The sequence below is a fragment of the Pelmatolapia mariae genome, linkage group LG14 (assembly GCF_036321145.2).
Source record: "Pelmatolapia mariae isolate MD_Pm_ZW linkage group LG14, Pm_UMD_F_2, whole genome shotgun sequence".
Taxonomy (NCBI): Eukaryota; Metazoa; Chordata; class Actinopteri; order Cichliformes; family Cichlidae; genus Pelmatolapia; species Pelmatolapia mariae.
The window spans coordinates 23,925,001-23,949,373 of NC_086239.1; the positions used below are offsets into that span (position 1 = coordinate 23,925,001).

At 42.7% G+C, this 24,373-nt stretch overlaps 1 protein-coding gene across 3 annotated transcripts in view; it reads left to right on the plus strand.

The window, feature by feature from the left end:
* Positions 1-24,373, plus strand: part of sipa1l3 (signal-induced proliferation-associated 1 like 3) — a 93,832-nt gene that overhangs the window by 46,842 nt on the left and 22,617 nt on the right. The window contains exons 2-4 of one of the 3 annotated variants that reach the window (XM_063492735.1): positions 10,399-10,481; positions 19,380-20,091; positions 21,163-22,144. In XM_063492735.1, coding sequence (XP_063348805.1) covers positions 19,627-20,091; positions 21,163-22,144 — 1,447 coding nt within the window. In that variant the 5' untranslated portion in view covers positions 10,399-10,481; positions 19,380-19,626. Of the gene's footprint in view, positions 1-10,398; positions 10,482-14,737; positions 14,755-19,379; positions 20,092-21,162; positions 22,145-24,373 lie in introns of those variants that run through there. The other 2 variants (XM_063492736.1, XM_063492734.1) reach the window with 2 other exon arrangements.

Sequence of the window (24,373 nt, forward strand, 5' to 3'; positions counted from 1 at the left end):
TGGATTGATTACAAGAAGGCCTATGACTCAATGCCCCACAGCTGGATACTGGAATGCCTAGAATTGTACAAGATCAACAGGACCCTAAGAACCTTCATCAGGAACTCAATGGGAATGTGGTGTACAACACTAGAGGCCAACTCCAAGCCCATAGCACAAGTCACCATCAAGTGCGGGATCTACCAAGGAGATGCTCTGTCCCCACTGCTGTTTTGCATAGGCCTGAACCCCCTCAGTGAGATCATTAACAAGACTGGCTACGGATACCGACTACGAAACGGAGCGGTTGTCAGCCACCTCCTGTACATGGATGACATCAAGCTGTATGCCAAGCCTGAACGAGACATCGATTCACTGATACACACTACCAGGCTATACAGCAATGACATTGGAATGTCGTTCGGACTGGAGAAGTGTAGTCGGATGGTAACAAAGAGAGGGAAGGTAGTCAGAACTGAGGGGATTGAACTACCAGAAGGCAACATTGCAGACATAGAGGACAGTTACAAGTACCTGGGGATCCCGCAGGCAAATGGGAACCATGAAGAGGCCGCTAGGAAAGCTGCAACCACCAAGTACCTGCAGAGGGTCAGGCAAGTCCTGAGGAGTCAGCTGAATGGTAAGAACAAGATCCGGGCCATCAACACCTACGCCCTGCCCGTGATCAGGTACACTGCTGGGGTAATAGGCTGGCCAAAGGAGGAGATAGAAGCCACTGACATAAAGACAAGAAAGCTCCTGACCATGCATGGAGGGTTTCACCCCAAGTCCAGCACCCTGAGGCTGTACGCTAAGCACAAGGAAGGGGGCCGGGGACTGGTGAGTGTCAGCACCACAGTCCAGGATGAGACAACAAACATCCACGAATACATCAGTAAGATGGCCCCAACAGGCCGCGTGCTCAGTGAATACCTCAGGCAGCAGAAAACCAAGAAAGAGGAGGAAGGCGAGGAACCATCATGGAAGGACAGGCCCCTGCACGGTATGTACCACCGGCAGATAGAGGAGGTGGCTGATATCCAGAAATCCTACCAGTGGCTGGACAAAGCCAGACTGAAAGACAGCACGGAGGGACTAATCATGGCAGCACAAGAACAAGCTCTGAGTACAAGATCCATAGAGGCTGGGGTCTATCACACCAGGCAAGACCCCAGGTGCAGGCTGTGTAAAGATGCCCCTGAGACAATCCAGCACATAACAGCAGGGTGCAAGATGCTAGCAGGCAAGGCATACATGGAACGCCATAACCAAGTGGCCGGCATAGTGTACAGGAACATCTGTGCCGAGTATAACCTGGAAGTCCCAAGGTCAAAATGGGAGATGCCCCCAAGGGTGATGGAGAATGACCGAGCTAAGATCCTGTGGGACTTCCAGATACAGACGGACAAAATGGTGGTGGCTAACCAACCGGACATAGTGGTGGTAGACAAACAGAAGAAGACGGCTGTAGTGATCGATGTAGCGGTTCCGAATGACAGCAATATCAGGAAGAAGGAACACGAGAAGCTGGAGAAATACCAAGGGCTCAGAGAAGAGCTCGAGAGGATGTGGAGGGTGAAGGTAACGGTGGTCCCCGTGGTAATCGGAGCACTAGGTGCGGTGACTCCCAAGCTAGGCGAGTGGCTCCAGCAGATCCCGGGAACAACATCGGAGATCTCTGTCCAGAAGAGCGCAGTCCTCGGAACAGCTAAGATACTGCGCAGGACCCTCAAGCTCCCAGGCCTCTGGTAGAGGACCCGAGCTTGAAGGATAAACCGCCCGCAGTGGCGAGATGGGTGTTATGTATGTATATATGTATGTATATATATATATATATATATATATACACACTCATTTTCTTACTGCGAAATTTATGTCACTCAGATCAAAGCAGAGCCTAGCGGAAGAAGAAAGTATAATCAAGGCTTTGTGTATTTGTTATGAAGCCTTGATTTATCACTATGTATTATGGGACAGCCATATTTTTTATTTATGTATTATATTTTTAATAAAAAATGGTCCAGTATATCCTCTGCTGAATGAGTTCATTTTAAAAAATAAGCGAAACATCTTTACTTAGTGTTTGAGGGGTTTGACCAGCTCTTATTATGGCTGCAGCACAGATACGTCAGGGTCATTTCACTTAGTTACCGACCTTCCTAAGCACAATTATATGACTGTTTTCCCATAGTCTACCAAGTACTACAGAAACACAGTAGTTCACAGGGACATCCCCAGTTTAACTTTCCATGTCAATATTTTTCCATCACAGAGCGATAATCGCATGAAAGCTGCGTAGCATCTTAAAATCAAAAGTCGACTGCTGTTGTGTATGAATAAAATAAGACAATTTTGCTTGGGCAGCTATTTTTATCTGCTAGTGGATGGTGAGGGCATCAGGTTTGAATGTCTAGTCGACTAGTCTCCCACATCCCTGCAGTAAACTTCTAATGAGGAAGTAAGATTTAACTGTCAAACGTTTCTGCTCTTTATCAGTAGTTATTTTGTCACCAAGTTCAAACACTGTAGATCAGGGGTCGGCAACCTTTCTGATGATGAGTGCCATCTAATATTTCCTCAGAAGTCAATGTGCCATATGATTGCATTAGCAATAAATTTAATAACGCTCTATATGAACAGTTACACACTATATAGAACAACTTTATAGAATTATATTAGTTCGCAGATGTTTGCAGCTATCAGCGAATAGTTATCAGCTATTTTGAAACAAAAAAAGACACTTTTCATCCATAACAAGAACTCCACAACAGCAAATGAACTGTACAACAGAAAATGCAAATGCTATTTATGGTCTCCTCACAACAATGATAAGAAAAATAAACTGGGCCAATATGGCATGTTTGTTAATACAGAGATACACATGTTAATGTGATCTCTGGTCTTCCACTTGGAGACAGGTCTCCAAGTGTCCAGCATTCAGACGGCTACCTGAGGACACTCTTCATGTGAGAGAAAATCTGCTCACACAGATATGTAGAGCCAAATACTGTCAATAAGGCCTCTGCAATGTTCTGAAAACAGTTAAACTTGTCAGGTAGTGATGTCCAGCAGGTGAAAATGCAAGCTCCATGAACACGCACAGCTATGGATTCCAGCTGGGTTCGTAGTTCTGCAAACTTTGACCCCCACAGAGTCGAGGTTTTCAGTTCAATCAGCTGCATTTCGATGTCGCATTAACTGGCATTAACTCAGCCAGTTAATGCGAGACAAATCCAGCTGCTCATTAAAGCTTTCTGGTTTGATCAGTCTTGAGTCTATGGATGTATTTGTGTATTTGTGTGGTGCTGATGCTGCGCTGAGCGGACAGCTCCTGAAGCATTTGAAGTGTCGAAATGTGGAAATTTCAACATCGCTTGAAAAAGCTGCCAGCTAGCAACATCCCTCTCACCAGTAGGATAAGTTATTTTTAGCCAATTACAAGTCGAATCTGGTAGTTGGGGTTGTTAGCTAAGATACCGTCATTAAGAAGCGGCACAACTAATGTGTCTGTGCGAGCTCATTTGCGATGTGCACCGCTGGCCCGGCCATTAATTTTTTAAATGCACCTTCTCAGATTAATTCACTGCGTGTCGTGCCCAGGGCTGGACTGGGACAAAAAATCGGCCCGGGCATTTTGACTAGAGACCGGCCAACCAGGTATTAAAGCCATAAAGCCATTGAATAAAAACAAACGCTGCTGTGACAGTGATGTACACTGTCTTGTTGGTATATGTATGATTTCTATATATCTTACGTCAGATAAAAACTTTGGTTGTAAGATTCAGATAATTATTTATTAAAAGCTAGACATTTTAAATGTGAATAAGAAAGTATTTCTTTGTGCCCCCCTTTCCCTGTTAATGCCCTACCTGGCCCCCTGGCAAAACTTTGCTAACCCGCCCCTGCACAGTTACCAGCTGTCAGGTACTTAGAAAAGGATCCTGGTTTGTCTCTCAGAAACAGTTCATAACTTCCCTTCAACTCATTCATGTCTCCTAAAAGGTAAACATGTTTCTCCATCACCTGTTCAGCTCTGATGGTTCACTAAGGACATCTCCTGGTTTCATCTTCATGTTTCCCTCTCACCACATATCCAAACCGATATCATGACCAGCAGCTTTTACAGCTGTGGCTCCAGCAAACATCAGCTGATACTAGAAATTAATATTAAATAAATTCTAACAACAGCTGATCAAGCTTTAAGGTGCTGCTGTTGTTTAACGCGACATCTGCTGGTTTCCTCTTTCTGGTGCAAAGTGGGCGATAAACAAACAAGAGAGACGGGACTTGCGACAGAAGAGCCGATCAGCTGATCATTGATCAGTTTCTTGATTGAAGTAGCAACAGGAGAGAGAGGGAAGAGAATGAGAGAAGAAGAGGCAGCTGACAGCATAAAGACACAGAATAACTCCAGCATTGTGTCTTTTTCCATTGTAGCTGAAGTACGGGACAAACTGTTCCTTTTCAGCTCAATACGAAACGCACAATATTTTCTCTGAATGCGGGACGATTCCGTTTTTTACGGGACGGTTGGCAACTCTACTAACTAACCTTATGAATAAAATAAAGTTCACTATCAGTAACATACCACCCGCCCAGCTGTATAGAAACTCTGTCATGCTAGTTAGTACGCAGTACGAGTTATTGTAACTGACTGTAAAAAGTCAGCACAACGAAAATAAACTACACCTAAACTTGGTTTATATCTGACCCAGATAGACTGCAGGTCATAACTTCTTACCTGAAGTTCAGTTCACCACACTCAGACCGGTGGCTGCCTCGGGTCTCTCCTCCTGCCTCCCCTTTCCCTCATCCACCTGCTGGCCTCTGTGGCAGCTCCGCCATAGCCACCACCAAAGAACTGAGTTATTTTTACACATCGACCAGCATCTGGCCAATCCACCACCTTTCATTGTTTATACCATTACCAAAAATAAATAAATAAATTATCGGCCCATAAAAACGAAAAATCACCATCGGCCCACCGGGCAAATGCGCGATGGCCAGTCCAGCTATGGTCGTGCCATCAGTTAACCCTTCGCATGCCAGCTGTGGCACGCGTGCCCAAGGTTGCCGACCCCTGCTATAGATATAAAAGCCAAGCTCAAGAGTTTGATGTATGGCTTTTAAGTCCACCAAAGATTGTGTGCTTCACGACCATCCTTATAAAATGCCAGGAATTTGCCAGGCTGAATTATGTTATGGGAACAAAAACAAGTAACAGATCCTGGAAGTCTGCTGATGTGTGCACTTTTCTGCCACTCAGCTTTTTCAACAGTTTAGAGGCCATGCAGACATGCTTCGGTGCTCATGTAGAAATTGTTGTTAGAGATGGACAGACTATATAGTCCTCAGTGGAAGGAAAAAAACATGTCATAGTATAGTAAAATAATAAAATAACAGGATCAACTCCAGTGCCTTTAAAGATCTTCAGCTTTGGAGAGAGGAACCAGCTGATGGACATGTTATCTACATTACCGTGCTGTGCCTTTATTATTTACTGCTCTGCTCTCGGGTTGTGTGTCCTGATTGCCTGCAGCCGACCGCCTACACTGTACATCTTCTCGCTGTTGCACCTTTACGTTCCTATAGCAACCAGCACCAGCATAGCGATTAAACATCTACAGCAACATTTCCAAGTGGTTTTGGTAAAAAGGAGCCCTGTGTATTACACATGACTTCATCGCTTATTTTCCTCCTGTGTTGCCCAGACTTTAAGCCCACAGTCTGTGGACTTCATTCACTTCTTAGACATTAAGAAATGTCTGATTTGGAGTTTCTTTTTTTAAACCTGCATGTGATCACTTAGCCTGATTGTCGATTTTAGGGTAATTGATGCCAGATAAGAGTTGCCCTGGTTGTGTTTAAGTTTATTTCATGATTTAACATTATGGAAAGAAAGACTAATAGAGTTTGGGTGTTTTTAACGTAAAATGCTTTGAGTAAATGGTCACAGCCTGAATCTATTGATGGATTGACTTGGACATGATGTGAGCTGAGTCATACCCTGCTTGTGTCAAATAATGCAAACTGAGCACGCTTACACTGCAAATACATATGGGTACATTTGAATGGGAGGCTCATCAGTCTCAGATTCGTATTGATTAAATGCTGATTGATCAGCCCAGCTCTCACCCTGATGTATTTGTCGTATGCAGTGATATCTTTTTAAGACAGTGGGACAGAGCCATGCATCATTATCGTGTGACACATAGAAGAAGGAAGCAAACCAGGCTCCTTTTTTTTTTTTTTTTTTGGCTTTTTTTTTTCCACCCACGGCTTCATTTTAATGTGAATTAATTAAAGCGGAGGAAGACAAGAGGGGTCATGCATGGGAACAGAGATGTAAAAGGGAAGCTGCCATGTCTCCCCCTCCCAAGCATTAGAGTGTGAATGGGGCTGTCCACCCTCTCTGTAGGGGGCCTCCCTATCCTGAAACATGTGAGCTCATTACACATTTCAGGCTCCTGTTTGATATGTAAACATGCAAACGTACACACAATATTCTGGAATCTAGATATTAGATCTAGATATTTTACAGTGTATGAGCAATGTAGATGATGGCACTGACTGGGAAAAGCCTAAAAAGTATTTCCTTTTAGCTATAGCTAAGCTAAATAATTGCTTCAATGATTCCTCAAAGTGGCATTAAACCACCAGAAATTTGAATTACATCCAGTTAGATACTTTCAAATAATATTAATCGCCATAAGGAAAAATGCATGTGAAACACATCAATTAATTAAAGAAACCAGTAGGATACAAAAAAGAAATTAATATCTTTATGCTTTAACAAAAAACTTGATTTCACCTTTCACCTTATTAATTTTATTTTATATTAAAGTTATCATATATTGGGTATTTTTAGGTAATCTGTTAATTTCTGCAGTGAGAGGCTAGTTTGGGGGAAAAATTTATGTACATTGTCTGATGCACAGGTGTGGAAAAAGAGCAGCGATGTGCACAGACACTGATGATGTTTCAGTGTCAGTAAAAACATCAGTAGGCTTAACGCTGAAGGAACACTGACACAGCAAAATTGCATCAGTGTTAATCCCATCTTAATCACGACATAATACTAATGATGGTGCAGGCTTACACACACACACACTCACACACTCTTTTAATGCCATCAGTGGTTGCTGCACATCTTCTGCAGGTAAAATTTCTCGTTCTTCTCTGAAACGTCTGTAGCAGAATTTATTTATTTATAGCTTCACACTGAAGTCCGTATCCCACTGTCCTGAAAACATAACATATGTACACAGACGTACACACAGGGGGATCAGGCCTGTTCTGGCAGCAATCACAGAAGCAGACAGTGACTCCACTGCTGTTCGTGCAGATATACAAAACTAAAGCCTCGGCCAACCTGTGAACACCTGCTCTTAGCTCAGCTCTGCTCTCTTCTGCATGTGAAGGGTTAGTGGTGTGAACATGTGGTGCTTGTGGGGGCCACCGAGGTCATTTGTCTTCATCCATGGTATTCATTGGATTTTCTGAACTTCTACGGCAGCGTGCTCTGCTCTGACACAGTCATTCATCAGGACCACTGGACCACACAATGCAGCAGAGCCATCTCCTTTCACTAACGTGTTTTGTGACATGCAGGTGGTTTATAAGAGGTCTGCACTACGAATAGGCGTATGCGATTCCCATGACTGCTTCATTAAGCTGTGGAAAGGTTTTAGACATAAATGGCCTTTTTTATGTACTATTTTTAAAGTGTGTTAGAAATAAGTGACAGTCGAAATGTGTGTTTGTGTTTGTGTAGGTCCCTGTTACTTGTCCTCTGATAATGTCTCTGACTGTACTATGCCGCTCTCAATAAGTCCATTTACTGTGTAACAAGAAAGCATTAAATGCTCCCTTCCATGTGAGCATGTACAGAGCCTGAGGCAGAAAGTCTGGTTTAACACAGAAAGTTTAAAAAGCCCCCACAGTGGTTGGGTCTTGATGCAGCAATGTCATCATATTTGTTTCCCTGCTGTGAGGCGATGTGGTGCAGCTCATATGTTTTGCACCTCTCCTCAAAGTTTACATAAAATTTCATGTAATTTACTGCAGTAAAAAGTGAGATTACTTTTGAAAAACGAATAAAGCGTTAACTCTGTTCCCTGAAACATTCTGACAACAGTACAACTTTGTCAGATGAAGAAGATGATGCTCTTTTGTTGTCTTGAAGTTTTCCAAATATTCACTCCTTTGTTTATTTCACATGGATGTATTTTTTAAGTTAAAAATGGAAATTAAAAGGTTAATAAATCTGCTGTTTTTCCAGTTGTGAATAAAATTGATGTGAATAGTTGTGTACGTGTAGGCGTACTTAGTAAACATAGAGCTAGTTTTCATTCTATGCTTCTGCATAGATGTTAGGAACGGTGTTTTCTTGATTTTACTGCTATAATGTGTCCTTCAGAGAGAGAGGGAGGGTGCACACGCGGGTGTGTGGGTGTGTACAGTGTCTTACACTGACAGGCAGGTGCAATTACTTTCAGGGGTCTGCGGTGCAAAGTCTTCCATGGTTGGGAAGTTTTCACTTTGAGTTTAATTTCATTTTCAGTGCAGTGGAGTGGAGCCTGAGCCTTAAATCTGTGCTGACGCTGCTAGCTTTAAGGACCCTCACTGCTGTAGTAAAATAGATGCTCATGCAATCACTGACCCTGCTCCACCCCTGCTCTCCCCCCACTGCCAAAGACAGTGTGATTATGCTTCGTGCGGCAGGATAAGTGGACTCTGATTGATCATTATTGATCAGAACTATATTTGCCAGACAGTAATGGGCCTGCCCCTCAGGACATTATGTCTGCTGCTTCTCTGGCCCCCCTTCTCCCCTATCTTTACGTCCTACTTCAAGGGCCCTCCTTCTCATTGTTTAGCCTCTAATCACAGAGCACTAAGCTCCTTCACTTTGCCTCCACTTATCTTCTGTGTTTCCATCTATGTTTAAGACAGAGGTTGAGGATGGAGGTGGATTGTGAGGTTAATCAAGCCAGGGAGCATGTGTGTTTGTTTCTCTTTACGGCTCTGTGCAGATCAAGAACTTTTTCCAGAGAAGAATTTTGCAAAGCCTACTTTAAATGATGTTTTTAAATGTATTTGCATACCTGCTTGCTTGTGTGTGTACAAACTTCTTTGAAGACTGCATCATGGTTGCTGGCAGTCACTTGGTGAAATCGGTTGGTGCTGCACCTGAAACCTCATTGTGATGCTTTGGTTTCTAGCAGATTGCCGCAGTGAATGAGACTGACCTGCAAACACTCAACGATAAAGTAGCTTTAAAACTTTTAATTTGAAGGTGAACTCTTCAAAGTGTGCCTTTTGGTGAGGTACCACTTTTACTTCAGAATCTTTGCTTCTGGTTTATGTTACACGCTTTCAGTTTCACTACTGCTGAGGGAGCAGATGGTGGTGAGTGTTTGCAGGCAAGTTGGTGCCTTCCACCAGGTGACCGAGGCAGTCTACTATCAACCAAAGCAGACACAAGGAGGGTTTGGGAACAGCACCATATTTCCAGCCAGCAACCTTCAGCAAGCGTGTCACTGACCAGTCTGACCACTGACCAGAACTGTGTGACTAAGACATACATCACAAAAAGTTATAGTTCAGTGATAACTGTAAAAATCTGAAATATATGCTTTTCAGCTTTAAGCCAAAATTAATCATTAAAACACTAAAAGAAGTGGAGACTTGACCCCTTTTCCTCTTGACAAAGCCGAGCAGTAAGTGCCTTCAAGATTGAAAGTGCAAACTTAACTAAATAGAAAAAAGAAACTGTTCCATGGGATGCATATGTCCAATAAAAGCAAGTATTTCATTAGCATTCAAATACAGCTGATATATTGTCTTAGTTTTCTTTTTTTCCTCACTCCTCCGTGTTGTATCCCTGATGCAGGGCTCTGTACTTGGGAACATTTTTCCATTTAGCTGTATAAATCTGATTATATGTGGGGAAAAAAATCACAAACTGCACCGTGCTTTTCTGCAAAACAATCATCCAACATAATTTCCCCTCCTCTATCCAAGAACTCAATTACAAACATGGGTTCATTAAACAATGGTTTCACTTTAAGTAATAATTTTTTATTGTACCATAACAACTGGTTGTGGAGTCTGCCAGCTTGTTTACAATACAGATAGACCGCCCCGAGCCTCTTTGTTCGTACTCCTCACAAACAATAGACGATGTCTGTGTGAATGCTCTGATGAGCATGGAACTGATTACAGCTACACATACACACATTATCAGTACCACACACAGATTATATGACATGCAAAAAGCTGAAAACATCGTGCCACATTTGATTCCACAAGTTATGCTCACCTGTTTGGCATTATAAAAGAAACATTACAATTATGTAACACCAAACAGAAGTTGGTATCATTTTTTAATAAGATGTTTGTGCCCTGTCTGTACAGAGTAAAAAACCGGGCCGCCTCTGCATGCACAGTGACGTCAGACGTCACCACAAGCTTCGCCTGCACAGCTGAGGGCAGAAAAGGTAAAATTAGCATGAATGGTGATGGGCATCTGCATGGGTAATTCATTTTTTATAATGTTGATTCTTGAGCTAAACGTTCATGAGCCATCTCAAACAGTTTCCTGTCAATGGATGTTTGTGTCGGTTGTACAGCCATTGTTGAGTTTGAACATAGTTCTTGGGTATAAGCAAAGTGAGATTTAAAGACTCGATCAGAGGTTAATTGTCTCGATAACCTCAATATTTTTCTGCAGTGTAGGTGGGAGCTGTCAGCTCTGCACTGCTCTCTAGGAGATAAAGCACTTCCTCATCTGCATTTTGTACTGATAATGGAAAGCAGGTCACTTGACATGTACTCTGCTTGCATAAAGGAGGGCTACACATGCAGCTACTGTTAGAAAACACTCTGAAGTGTCCCACAGCAGTCTCTCTGGTTTCTGTAACAGCTGCTTTGCTCTGTTTCACTCTGGTTGTTGTCATGAATGTGTGAATCTGATTTATAGCTCTTTTGTTTTGTTAGATTCAGGAAGCATTTTGATTTGTCTACCCGCTGTCTGCATTCACCCACAAAGCCTTTTCTAACATAAATTCAATTTTGTTAGTGCTCAGACTATAATTTATTCTTAAAATATATAATTGACTCTTGACATGTACTTTTCATCGTGCTGCAATTTACACATATATCAGATCTTCTTACACAGCATAAGACAACATTAAATAGTTAGAAAAGTGCAGTAGATTCATCAGGGAGAAATATTATTAGTGACATTTTGATGGGAAGAAACGTAAATAAGTTAGGATATGTGTGTGTGTGCTGAGTGTGCCCGCAACTATTTGCCTGCGCTCCGTTCTGTGTTGCACATGAAACCACCTCATAATTGTTCTTACAGGAGACGGACATTCTCACGATCTCTAATGGACGCTGTAGCTATCCTGTTAATATCTGTGAATGTGTTACCTCACTGTGAATAAATCTGATATAATCTTATCTTCAGTGTGATTAAGAATCTGGATTTTTCACACATTTAGTTAAATAAATTAAATGAATCTAACATTTCCCAGAAAAGTGATAAGTGCCAGGGCTACAGCTAAGTCTTTATTCTTGATTAATCAGTTAATCATCAAGTGCGCAACCTAAGGCGAACAGAAAATGTTTTAGAGCCCAAACTGACTAAATCAAATGACGTGTTTTTTCAGAAATGTTGATTACGTGGCAGATTTTTTGCATGAAACTACATGTAGAAGCAGAGACTATGGTACAGTGTCCTTGTATCTTTCAGTACAGCAATTAAGTCAGCTGCTTCTGCTAAGAAAGGCTGTGGTGGTTCCACTTGGCATCTGAGGTTCATGACCCTTTTCCTGCAGGGACTTTTCCTGAAATGCCCTTTAACAGTTCACTGAATCATCATCATCATCATTGTCATCATCACCTCCTGGCAAGTTGACCACTGAGAGAAAGGGGAAGTAACATGTTCTGTGTGGAAATGAGCGGTGCTGTTTCATAGAAATTTTTCTGTGGCATTGAAAATTGAAACATCAAGTGATGCAATATGTGAATACTTTCATAATCATCTTGACCTCCCTACTGTGATTTTTGCACAATCCCTTCAGCTTTCTGTTCAGCTGCGTTTTCTCACCACTGCCACAGATAAACCAGTGAATGATGAATCGCGGTGTGGGCTGCAATTTGTGATCTTCCAACTGGATGCAAATCATTAGACTCATTACGTCTGTGTGTGTGTGTGTGTGTGTGTGTGTGTGCGTGTGCGCGTGCGCACTAAATGAATCTAGCTCTTTTCACCCCAACCCCCGGTCTTTCTGCTTCTCTTCCTCCTCGGCCTCACGAGCTGCTTCAGTGTCGTGGGACAGCAGCCTGACGGACAGACAGGCAGATGGAAGTGACGTTGGCGACATCAGCGGGATTCAGCAAAAGCAAAGTAGATGGAAATCAATGGCGACAATGACAGTGGGGTCAGGAGAGACTTGAGAAAAAGGCTGGGGAGGAAAGTGAGTGGAGAGGAAAGAGCTGCAGCTTAGTAAAGTTCAGTGTAAGATAGAGATGTCTCCTACAGATAACGCAAACGGACCTATGAGCCCAACACAGACCGGAGTCAGAGGCATTCATTGTGTGCTTCCTTCCAGCCTGGTGTGCTGCAATGTTAGTGTTGTGTAAAGTGTTTCCTTGAAAGTATTGTTGTTGTTTGGTGTTTCCTGGTTCACATTAAGAATGTGATTTCTCTGTAAAGAATAGGTCTAATTTGGAATAGGTCATGGGGTGCGGTCTGTTGGGATAATATTAGAGCAACAAGGCTGGATTTGCATTTGTTTCTTAGAGGATGTTTCCTTTTGTAGGAAAATGTGGATCTTTAACAGCTGGTTTTTGACAGTGCTGCCTTGTCAGAAGCAGAGCCTCCATTTGCCACGTATGCCAACATCAAATTTGGTTATCAAATCTGTTGTTGTGGAGGGAAAAAAGGTTGCCTCTTCAGGGAGGTGCAGGCAGACACCTGCAGACATCCTGTAGCCTCCTCCTGACTCCTCCACTGCAGAGCGTCGTCCGGTCCACTGAACACACACTGAACACACACTCACTCCATTTTAATGGCACTGACCTTTCTGAAATCCACTGAGGATTTCTTTTTATTGAAGAGTTTACCATTGGCTTGTTATTTTTGACCAAAGCCACCTTTAAAGTGGATGTATTATGTCTATATCCAGCTCCATTTTTATTCTTGGATTCTGTAAGAGTTGCTTTGCATGACAAAATTAATGCCTGTTTATCTTATAGTGCAGCCCCTCAATTCATCCTCTGACTGCCCTTTAGGCCATGCTTCTTCATGTTCACACCAAACACCCTAGAATTTTTTGTCAGTCATTAATTATTAAAGAAAAAAGATCATAGTTGAATTTTTAATGAAATAAAGGTCAGTAAAATCGGGTCAGCATCAACACACTTTTGTTTTCTCTACATCGAAAAATTCATTCAGTTTAGTTTCACTTCATACTTTTTCAAACAAGAAAACCAACATGCTCAACTCTAAAACTATTTAATGGGTGCTCAGCCATGTAAGTGTCAGCTTATGAATGAGAACTTCAGCTCTCATACTTACACATATAAAGTATTTGCTATTACAAGGCAATAAGAAGAAACTGACAAGGCTTTCCTCTGTTTCTAATAGTCATGTAAAACACCACCAGGATCTAACCTCTAATAGGCAAAGGTGGCAACAATCAACAATACATCAATGTGCAACTCCACCCACATGTACAGATCATCGAAACGTGTACAAAACAACACACACCATTAACACCGTCTGAAACACAGTCACAGACAAAAACAAACCCAGACGACGACAGTTCCTCATTTAGTCAACCAGGGTACAAAGTTTGTAAATGATATATAAATACGTGACAGAGAGCTTACGTTCTCTGTCACCACCTCTTTTCAATGACTCAGTCGCTTCAGGCTGAACACACTCAGAAGTTATAAGTTGATAAATGATGCTGTAGTAAAGAAGACAGTGTGCAGAAATCTCCTCAATCTCTGTCTTAATATGTACGAGTTACTGATGAGTTATTCCTCTTGTCCATATGTGACTGCACCTTATTTTCTTATCTGAAAGCAGGTTATGTGATAGTGAAGGACCAGTAATTAACAAAGATGTTTGTATCATGTTTTTGTGCTTGATTTGAGGGCTGTCAAACTGTCTCAGATCAGCTGTAGATGTTTTGTTTAACTTCTATATCATATTAGGTTAATAATGACTAACCTGGGGTCAGTCGAGACCTGGCATCTTCTTGCCTGACCTGTTCTCTTGTAGTCATGGTGGCATGAATGCCAGATGTTGTACTCTGCTCCTGTCTGCCAGTCATACATTTCACCATCTGTTTGTCAAACCAGCCCATGATGTAGCTCACACTCTAGTGTTATTTGCACTGTTTGTAAGTGTTGCAGATGTTTTATATCCAGAGAGTTTGTTTTTGTCTTTTGGCGAGTTATCTCCTGTTATTATATCATCAGAAGCCCCTTCGTCTTTGTTCTTGTTGCCAGCATATGTCTGGTTCATCCCTCCTTATCGGTCACATTTCACTCTGATCTCAGGTCTGCCTGCATTGCTTTGACGTACCAGTGAGCAGCACCTCCTCCTCCAGAGTGATTGCACTCATTCCGCTGGAAGCTGCACTCTTCTGCGAGCTCTGTCATTACTACCATCTAAGCAGTGTAATTACCAGCCTCGATGTGTGTTTGCGGTGCGCGATTCAAGCCTGCATCATGCTGGGCAAGCCGGAGTGGGTGAGCAGAGCGTGTGCGCGCGAGAGAGCGTGAATGGGAGAGCCAGAACAGGGGAGGTACATCCCTGAGCTAACTAATTACTGTATGTGAGTAATTAAAAAGCATTAAATGTCTGCTTTTTATTATCTGAAGTCGGTGCCAGAGACTGTGCTGGATGTCTCTGCCCTCGTCTCACTGAAGAGGAGGGAGATTAAGTCTTTTTTTTTCCCTCCCATGTGTGTCTCCTTTTTGCCTGTTTGTTTGCAGTCAGTGATCAATTTTTTATGTTGATTTGCTTTAAAAATACTCTCTTACTTTAAATACAACTGGTTCTCAAGATTCCCACCATCAGGTATACAATATATTAGCTCCTTACTGCTAATTACTTATGCATGAGGTGAAAGTGAATCTTTGTGATGGGGAGGTTTCTTCCTCACACAGCAACAGCATTTGTTTTGTCTCAGTACCATTTACTTAAGAAAAACTTGGACCTTGAGTTGAGAATTCGTCGTCCTGAGAGTTTGCATTTAAGAAAACTAACGACATTACCATCAGCCTCAGCTCTACTTTTGCTTACAGCTCATTGGCAGCTGTTAGTCCTCTCGCAGATTTACAGTATTTAAACATCAAACATGCTAACCAACAGCATGTTAGTAGCACATCTGTGACCAAGTATTGCCACACAGTGCCTGTAGCATGGCTGTAGATCACATATGCACTGCATTACCTCACAGAGGGGCACCTCAAAGGCTGAAGTCCTTACTGCAGCAGCCTGGGTTTGACTCTGCTCCAGACCTTGAACTAACTACACGTCTCTCTACTTTTCTGTTTGTCCACATTATCCTATCTGCCAAAGGCCTAAAATACCAGTAACTAAATTAATAAAGTACACCTTACCTAGACAATAAACACCAATAAACCAGGAAAACACACCAATAAACACCGAGCACCAAGAGCTTCTATAGGATTGGATGTTATTTGGCATCCACATTAGAAAGAACGCAGGTTTAAGTCACTATGATGTTGGCTTCACTCACTCTGGGAGCTCCTGGTAATGAGAATACAGCTGATCTGAACCTCCTTGTAAATGTGAGAAAGGACAACTTCAGAAAATGTCCCGACCTGATTCACCCGGTGTTTTCCGGAGTTTGTGTGTGAGAACAGCTTTAATCAGATGTGTTTCTCACTAAGGAGCTGTGTTCTGGCAAAGGTCACTGATAAAGAAGACCACACTCTCTGCATTGCTTCTCTCATCAGGCACCTCAGACATATAATGAAGCCATTCTACCGCTCCGGCAGCTGGGGCGGATAATCTGCGATTGGGCCTCAGTGGATCACAGGACAGCCCTCTGAAAGAGGAAGGACTCTGTCAGAAAGCATGATCAGAGCAGGCGTCTTTGGGCCGGAAGTGACTGTGGTTCCCTAAAAACAAAGACATGATACATCCGCGCGGCTGTATGACGATAGGGAGATTCTGTTTGCCGTGAATGAGTTTTGTTGATGTTGCCCATGTGCGTGTGTTGTGTATGAGTAATGCGGTCTTAATTCCAAAAAGGAATTGAGCTAGCACTCATAAAAGCCATTGTGTATCATAAAAGACACTGGGACCACTGTGAGCTGCCTTTACACAATGGAAAGCTCAACGTTATGCAAATTGGACTTTGTAAAGAGATAGCCACCCCAGGAGTCGACATTTGTAGAGTTCACAAAGACACGTGTAGCTGGAGAGAGCACATTTTCTGCTCGTTCTCACTGGAAATAGTCAAATGTTGAACTCCTGTCTTTCTGGAGCTTCTCTTGCAGCTCCGTGTGCAACAGTGTAGTGTGTCACTACTTAAATTTTAATGCTGGATGTAATTATGCAGTGGTTCGTTGTGTTTGAGTGTGTGTTCCTGCTGTTGTTTGAATCATATTACATTTTTTAAAGCTCTTGTCTTAGGAGTAAAATTGTACTGCTCCTCTCTGATTAACCATGACCATGAGTTTGGCAGCTGGTGCAAGTGAGGTGAAAGCACCATGTGATAACACGTACGGTTGAATGTGATGCAAGAAACAGGTGACAGATGAGTGGCATATATGATGGAAGAGGGGACATGAAACCCTAGGATTTTATGAAAGTTAAGTATAACAGCAGAGTAATATGAAACTCCAAAGAAGTACAAAAAATTAAATGGTGAGCAGTGGAACTTTATGGGCATATTTTATAAAGGTATATATGCAGATGATGAGCTTATTCACTGTGAGGAGCCTTATATAGATAAGAGCTTTAACCTGACAATGGAGACCTAAATGGAGACTGAGATTAGACAGAAACCTGAGAATGATAAAGGAAAGAGAGAAATTCTAGTGGTCTGTCTGCAGCATAGAGAATTAAGCACATTTACATTTCAGACATTAAGCTGAATCTCATATTAATAATAAGTAACCCCCCACTGAGACTGCTATTATCACATTTTCACACTTGCCAAATTCCCTGTTGGTATCTGCAGCTCTTAAAACATTTTCCATAACCTGTGGTTTCTGTTTCATCCAAAATAGCTGTTAAATATGTGCATTCTTTGTCCAGGTAAGCAGTAGTTTGGCTACAAAATGTTCCGATAGCTGCAGGTTATAAAAAAAACACCTAAAAAAAAAAACAAAGAAAGTGGGATTGTCTTGACAGCACAAGGATAATATGTCTGTGAAGCTAAATGTAACAGGCTGTAATTGTATGTAGTTTGCTCATTATGCTATGCTCACACTAGTATTCTGCCAGTGTCAATGCAGGCCGGTTTTCTGGTTTTCATGGCTCTGACAGTACATGCTGCAGAGAAGATAGAAGTCAGACAGAACAACGTCTTGTAGTGAGATGAGACTGAAACTGTCCACTGCAGCCACTGTCTGTGCCTCTTTGCCTTCATGCTGAACTCTGCTGTCACTCCCTTTCTTTGCAACCAATCAGTATTCTACCCAGGGCAAAGTTTTGTTTGTAGCCTCTGCGTTGGTTGAATTCCCACAATCCCTCTCACAGCATAGCGAGAGCTGGTCAAACAACACCATAAATCCACATCAGTCTCTTCAGTACTTATATGCTATGCTGGAGTTACTTAAATATAAGTGAATGTTCTTCAAAGCACTAAAGTGAACCTTTTAACTGTTCGTCACCTGCAGTGAAGATTTATCGGGTTTCTGTTTAGAAAGAAAAATCCAAAGCATGTCATTTGACTAATGCCCTCCTGGTTCCAGGGCAATAGTCAAATGACTATGGGTTTGGTTTAATTCTCAGTAAAATTTCAGAGTCAGTTTTCAGTTAAATGTGAGGTTTTAAATGATTTTGAAGATTATGACATTCTGATTTCATTAACTTTTTACGCAGCGTCCCAACATTTTTCACCGCAGAGCTGTACTGCCAAGATCCCTTACTGGGTCTCTCTTTACATTTGCATATGGACCACCATGCCAGCACATTATCATTTCTTGCTGTCACGCAGTCGAGTCATAACCACATCATGAAAAAAAGGAAAAAAATAAATAAATTCCCTGCCGGTCACCCTGAAGTACCAACGAAATCAAAACCAAAAACACGCAACCACGACTTCAGTCTGTTGTCTGCACTCACAATGACCGAAGATCAGAATAGTCCAATCTTCAGGTTGACAGAGTAAGCTGGACATGACCGTATTCCTGTACCTGTTCGATGAACATGTAACCATAAAACCTCAGAAGAGAGAAAACAGAAGTCTTTATAAGGCCAGTTCATTTTTAAGACTTGGTGTTGTGTGAGTGTTATGTTAAAACATACTGTTGTGGTTCACCAAGCAGTGCTCCAGTCTCTTCCACCCACTTTCTTGACTTTTGATATCCGCTTTACCAAACCTCGCCCTTTTGGCTAAAGTGTTCTTTTGCCTTCTCTCTCTCTGTCTTCTAAAAACTATGAACCACACAAAGTTGTTTGTTTAGTGTCGCGCTGCGGAAAGAGTAGAAACAGAGTAACTTCTTTGTGACTGTCACAGCCGTGAGCCCACATAACAGCGAACACAAATATAGCACGCTTTTGTTTTTTTGGTATATAAAAAAATTGGGGGGTTTCATTTACTCATGCTTAAAATACAAAACAATCATCAAATGGCCCAGAATAAGAAAAGAATGCATAGACTTTTGTGTTTGTGTGCGCAGTCGCCCCCTCCCTCAAAGGTCATTTTTGAGCCCTGCTGTAATCTATGCAGTGGGAAAATGCTTCAGTGTATTTAAACTGTCTGTGCACTCTCCTTGTTTGGATTTGTATTACTTTCTTGTCTGATAAAATTAGCTAGAGTGTTTCTGAGGTTTTAATCTGCAGCAGAGCGGCTGCAGCCTTCGTGTCCTGTGGGTGTGCGGCTTTCTGTGTGTGCACGCCATATGTGATAATAATATCCCTTGTCAGCCTCCTGAAGATTAGCCTGGATGGGAGAAATCCTCTGTCATATCCCCTCACCTTATTTTCTCTCTCACTCTGGCTTATCAGTCCTACGTTGTTTTACAGTTTAGTGAGTCTGAGTTTTGGCTCTGTGGAGAAAATATGGGTCACACAGGCTTTATGATTTAAAAATCTCTTTGTATTTTCAGGCAATTTGTCTTTGTCTTAATATTTTTGCTGATTGTATGCCTGTTGTTGTTTCTCCTCTCAGATCTGCATCAGACATCATCCAAGAAGAAGCACAAGAAGAAGAAGAGGAGGACAGCCTGGTTCCAGATTGGATGGACCAGTGAAGTCTTCCCCACCCTCCCTGTTAAAAGCAATGTTTTTGGGAGCTGGAGGTCGTAACACCATCAGCAGAGTGCGTGTGGGGCCCCTCCGCTCCCTCTTCCCCAGCACCCCTCCCGATATGGGATGCCAGCCCCCTGCCCCCCTGCCCTGAGCTCTCCTGGGGTGTCATGAATAGCTACAGAGACAGAGGGGTAACTTGCACCTCCTCAGACCTCCTCGATGGAGGCGGAGGAGGGTTGCCCCAGCACACTCCATTTCGTCACACCCCTAATGGGCACCCGGCACTAGGTCCCTCTGACCCGGCCGTCCAACCACGCATCTCTGTGCCCAAAATGGGTGTCCGTGCACGGATCGCAGAATGGCCTCCACGCCGTGCTCAGTCCCGGGAGTCGCTGCTCGAGAATGGACAGATTGGCGGCAATCACTACGGCGATGACAGTTCAGTTTTATCAGTTTTGTCTGACTTCAGGCTGGTGCGGGGAGGAGTCGCCAGGTTGCCCCGGCGGAGGTCCAAGGATGTAGTGGGAGAGTTTGGCGGTGAGAGAAGTTCTCCTTTCAGCCTCAGAGTGTTCCCACCTTTGAGAAAGCGCTCCAACAGTGAAGTGACGCTGAGCGAACAAGATGAAAATGAGGTGAGTGTGAAATCTCCCTCTAGTGTCTCTTTTACATGTGTAGGTCCTAACTGGATTAATTGTTTTCCTTTTAGCAGTAGTCCAGTTTGAGTTAAATGACTCAAACAAACCAACTTTACAATGCATGAGTACACAATGATTGGCATCCACAAACACCGGCAACTGAATGCAGGTGATACAGCTCTGCAATCTGCTCTGTGGACATATTTACACTGTCCAAGAAAAATTTAAAAACTTAAAATGTTGTTACTGCATTTTTAGTCTAAACTCCTTTGCGTTATCACAGATGCTGTGGCACATGTCTGCGGTAACAGATGATCTTCCATTAACATTTAAACAAATAGTTTATCAAGCTTTGACAGGCGGATTTAATGGTATTAACTTTTCAAGCTATGCTGAAATCACATTTCTGCGGTTTTAAAATCCTGTCCTGCTTTACTTTAATGTGATTAATGAAGTGAAGTTTTACATTTTCATGTCACTTGCTCTGTGAATTCATGATGTTGTTATTGTGCAGGTTTATTTATTTTCAGCTGCAGTTAGTATGGGTTGACATGCTAACCTAATGAGATTGTTGCAGATGTTTTTGGCTGTTCCCTTACCTTCAGGCCACCTGCAGAAGAAATCAGACATCTGATACGGACATCTTAAGAATATGTCTGTGTAGGTTCTGGCAGGTTGCCAGGATCTAAGTAAACTGACAGAAACTAAAAAGCGAACCGCACGATAGAGTGAGGTCTTTAAATTACTCTCTGTTTTCATCTAACAGTCCAAAATGTACTACGGATTCACTTGGCTTTTTAATAATGTATACCAAACTGTTAATTGTAACTTAATTATAAAATCCGCAGTATAAGAAATCTGGACATTGTTCAGCCTTTATTCTTGTTTCATTGAAGCACTGATTTTTTTTTTTTTTTTTTTTTTTGAGTTGAGGAGGTCTCTGTGTGACTGGTTTGATTGACAGATTTCAGATCTGTCTAAAATCTGCTTCTAGCTCCATAAAAGGCTGATGTTCTAACCACTGAGCTGTTATCACACACTGAAATTGTCTCCTCTTCTTGCATAAAGGTGGAGGCTCGAGGAGATGGCGGATTGGGGAACCGGTTCCGGGAATACGGTAGCACCTCCTCCATCGACATCCAAGGCATCCCTGACCAGAGCTTCTTTGACATGATCAGCCAGTTCCGCCAGGAGAGGCCTGACCAGCGCAGCTCTGCACCCATACAACTCGGCGAGCTGCTGCGTGCTCCAGACTCGCCACCCGGACCTCTCCCCTCAGCACCCTCACCTGGTCCCACAGGTGTGGAAGACAGAGAGACAGGAAGGAAAGACGGCACTGAGAGAGTGAGAAAGAAAAGTGGAGGGACAGAGTCGTCGCTGGGCACCTCCTCTTTGTTTCGGAAACTTCGGAGCTCCAATAGAGGGGAGCTGGATGGAGGGAAAGGAGAGACTGTTGAGGACAGGGGAACGCGAGGTGCCATCAATTCCTCCTACAAATCGTGGGTGTGTCCAAAAAGCTTTGTCCACTTTGACGCTCAGAGCATCCTGTTTGACCTCCACGAGGCAGCGGCTCAGCGTGGCTTTGTCACGCAGAGGAGAAACACGGCCACGGGAGCATCAGCTGCCTCAGTGTCTCTGTCAGTCTCCAGATCCTCAGCGAGTGTAAACGACCCCATTTACTCCAGCATCGAGGATCTGACTCTGAGTCTCGACCAGGGCTCCACTACACCCTCACTGGGTGTGGACCCTCTAGATGGCACTGGAGCCCAGAGCTCCAGTCCACTTCTCCTCTCCTGCCCACACTTCCTTAATGAAACCGGGGGCCACGGAGAGCGCAACATCAGCTTCCTCAGCTCGTCATTAGAACGAGGAGGAGATGGAGGAGGAGGGGACGGGGGGAGGGGATGGCTGAGGAAGAGTAACGCCAGCGTGTCAGTGGTGGAGGTGGCCACTGAAGAGCAGGCTACGAGACTGGAAAGACTGAAACTGTACAGCATAGAGCATGTAGACCTGGGAGCTAGGTACTACAGAGACTACTTCCATGGAAAAGGTAGCACTGAGTCATACACAGTTAACACGCTCACTCTGCTGCAGAGCCATCACTTCCACTGTCAATACTATAAATACTCTTTGATGTAACTGCCAGCTGTGTTCATGTCATAATCACCAGAAGTTTTCATTTCCAAGAGTCTCTTGAGTTAATAGGAAATGGGTAGGGCTCAGTTTCTGACGCATTTAGCATGGTACGCTTACTAGAATGCAACCTCCGGCAAACACAGCGATGAAAATTGTCTTACAAAGAACATGAAACAAGAACAAGATGCGACATGTTAGGATGTTCTATCTTGGATGGGCTTCTAGTAACCGAGACAACAGAAATCACTCCTCACTCATGAGAGCCATTAATTTGATTGAAAGCCACAACAGTAGTTCATTGTACTTCATAAACATTCAATCTCAGTAATAAAATTGTATAAATTATCTTTACAGTTTCAGATAATAAAAAAAAAATGCTTATGTTTTGTGAATCAGTGAAAACCTTTCACACTGCAGTGTAGTGCAGTTCAAGTTACTTTACGGGCGAATGTTGAGGAATAACAGAAAAAACATAATAAAAATGATAATTAAACATAAATAAAATAATAAAAAACAAACTTAAAATATTTATTTACGTTTTAAAATCTAAGTACCCTGAAGGTGAGCAATATAAAACTAGATGCTAGATGCTAACAGATTTTTTTAAACAGTGGAACAGATTTACAGACATACGTTTTCCACATTGAAAGCAAATGTTTTTCATTCTTGTTTTATAAATCAATGTTCGTTTTTGATTACTGCTTATATGTGTCCAGATGTAGTTTCTGAAACAAGAAACACTTGCTCTGCTTTTTCTTTCTCTTTTCTAAGTGACTAATAAGTCTTTAAAAGTAGTCAAATCTCTTCATCTTGTCGGATGATGTCCACCCACTGGTGTTAATCACTACTGAGAGCTCAACAATACTGACGTAATGATCTTCCTTTATAATCCAATCCGTGCCTCTTGCTGTCATCCGTTGAAGTTAGATTGTGTCGATGATGTTTGTCTATTCAGAGTTTCTCACATCTCATCCTGCAGCTCTTTATATCCAGCTGGGGCCTACCGTTTTTCTTACACGTGTACCTGCCTGTTCTGCTGGCAAACTCTGACCTGATGATACACCACCTGCCTTTCTGCAGGTCGGGAGGAGCACTTAACAACAGTTGTTTTAGATCTGTTGTTAAAGGTCAGATGTCACACCAATTTTCAGAGGAGGAGGCGGTTTGTGTGATGTGAGCTTGTCATTGGGCATTTCTTGTCAGCATCACCTCTTCTGACACTGTTGATGAAACTTCCCTCTGGCGTGCATCATCTGGCTGAAGCCTAATTAGTGACAGATGATGTTAGGAGCACGTATGTGTGTGTGAGCGAGAGAGAGACAGAGGCAGGCCTGCAGCCACACAGATAAAGGTTATCATTCCAAAAATATGTTCATCTGCTGACTCGTTTCCAGCTTAGCTGTCCCCCAAAACGCTGCAGAGATTGTGTGCGTGTGCACGTCAGAAAGCCTCATCAAAAAGCTGACATTTGCACCACAGGACGTGGCGTAGAAGCTGATCAGGCCCGAGTCTCCTAACGTGCACGTCGTCCCCGTTCACTCCAGCGGTGGGATGGAGGAGGAGTACTTGTCAAACTGGATTCCTTCTCACAGTTCTGGGGAATTTGTGTTTCTTTCCATAATGCCTGCAGCACTGGCATTAGCACGGCTCAGCTTATGAGCTTTAGAGGAATATCGGCAAGATGCTAGTAAAGTGTGGCGATAACTCTGTCTCGGCCCCTTTAATAGATGAACGTGTTGTGCCGACAATGGTAACAAGCCATAAAATGCTAATTGACTGCTGTGGACATTACATTTTATTCACTTCCTCGAGTTACAAGGCTGAGGACATATTTCTCCTTTTAATGGTCTCATTCTAAAGGTCATGCTGTTCCAACGTGACAAAAAACAAGATTTCCCATCGTTCTCTACAGGTTAGCAATTGATCAATCGATTGATTGATTACTAGATAACATGCTGTTGTCTTAGTCCTGTCCTTGACCTCATCTGTCAGGCCTGCTAAGTACACATGAATTACACAACATCCAGACAGTCTCTGTAAGTCAAGTTCTTTCCCATTCATCTCATTTCTTATGTATCAGTTCAGTGCTTGTGAACTTTTTCATCCTGTGAAGTGGGACATGACAGAATAATTTGAGAACCAG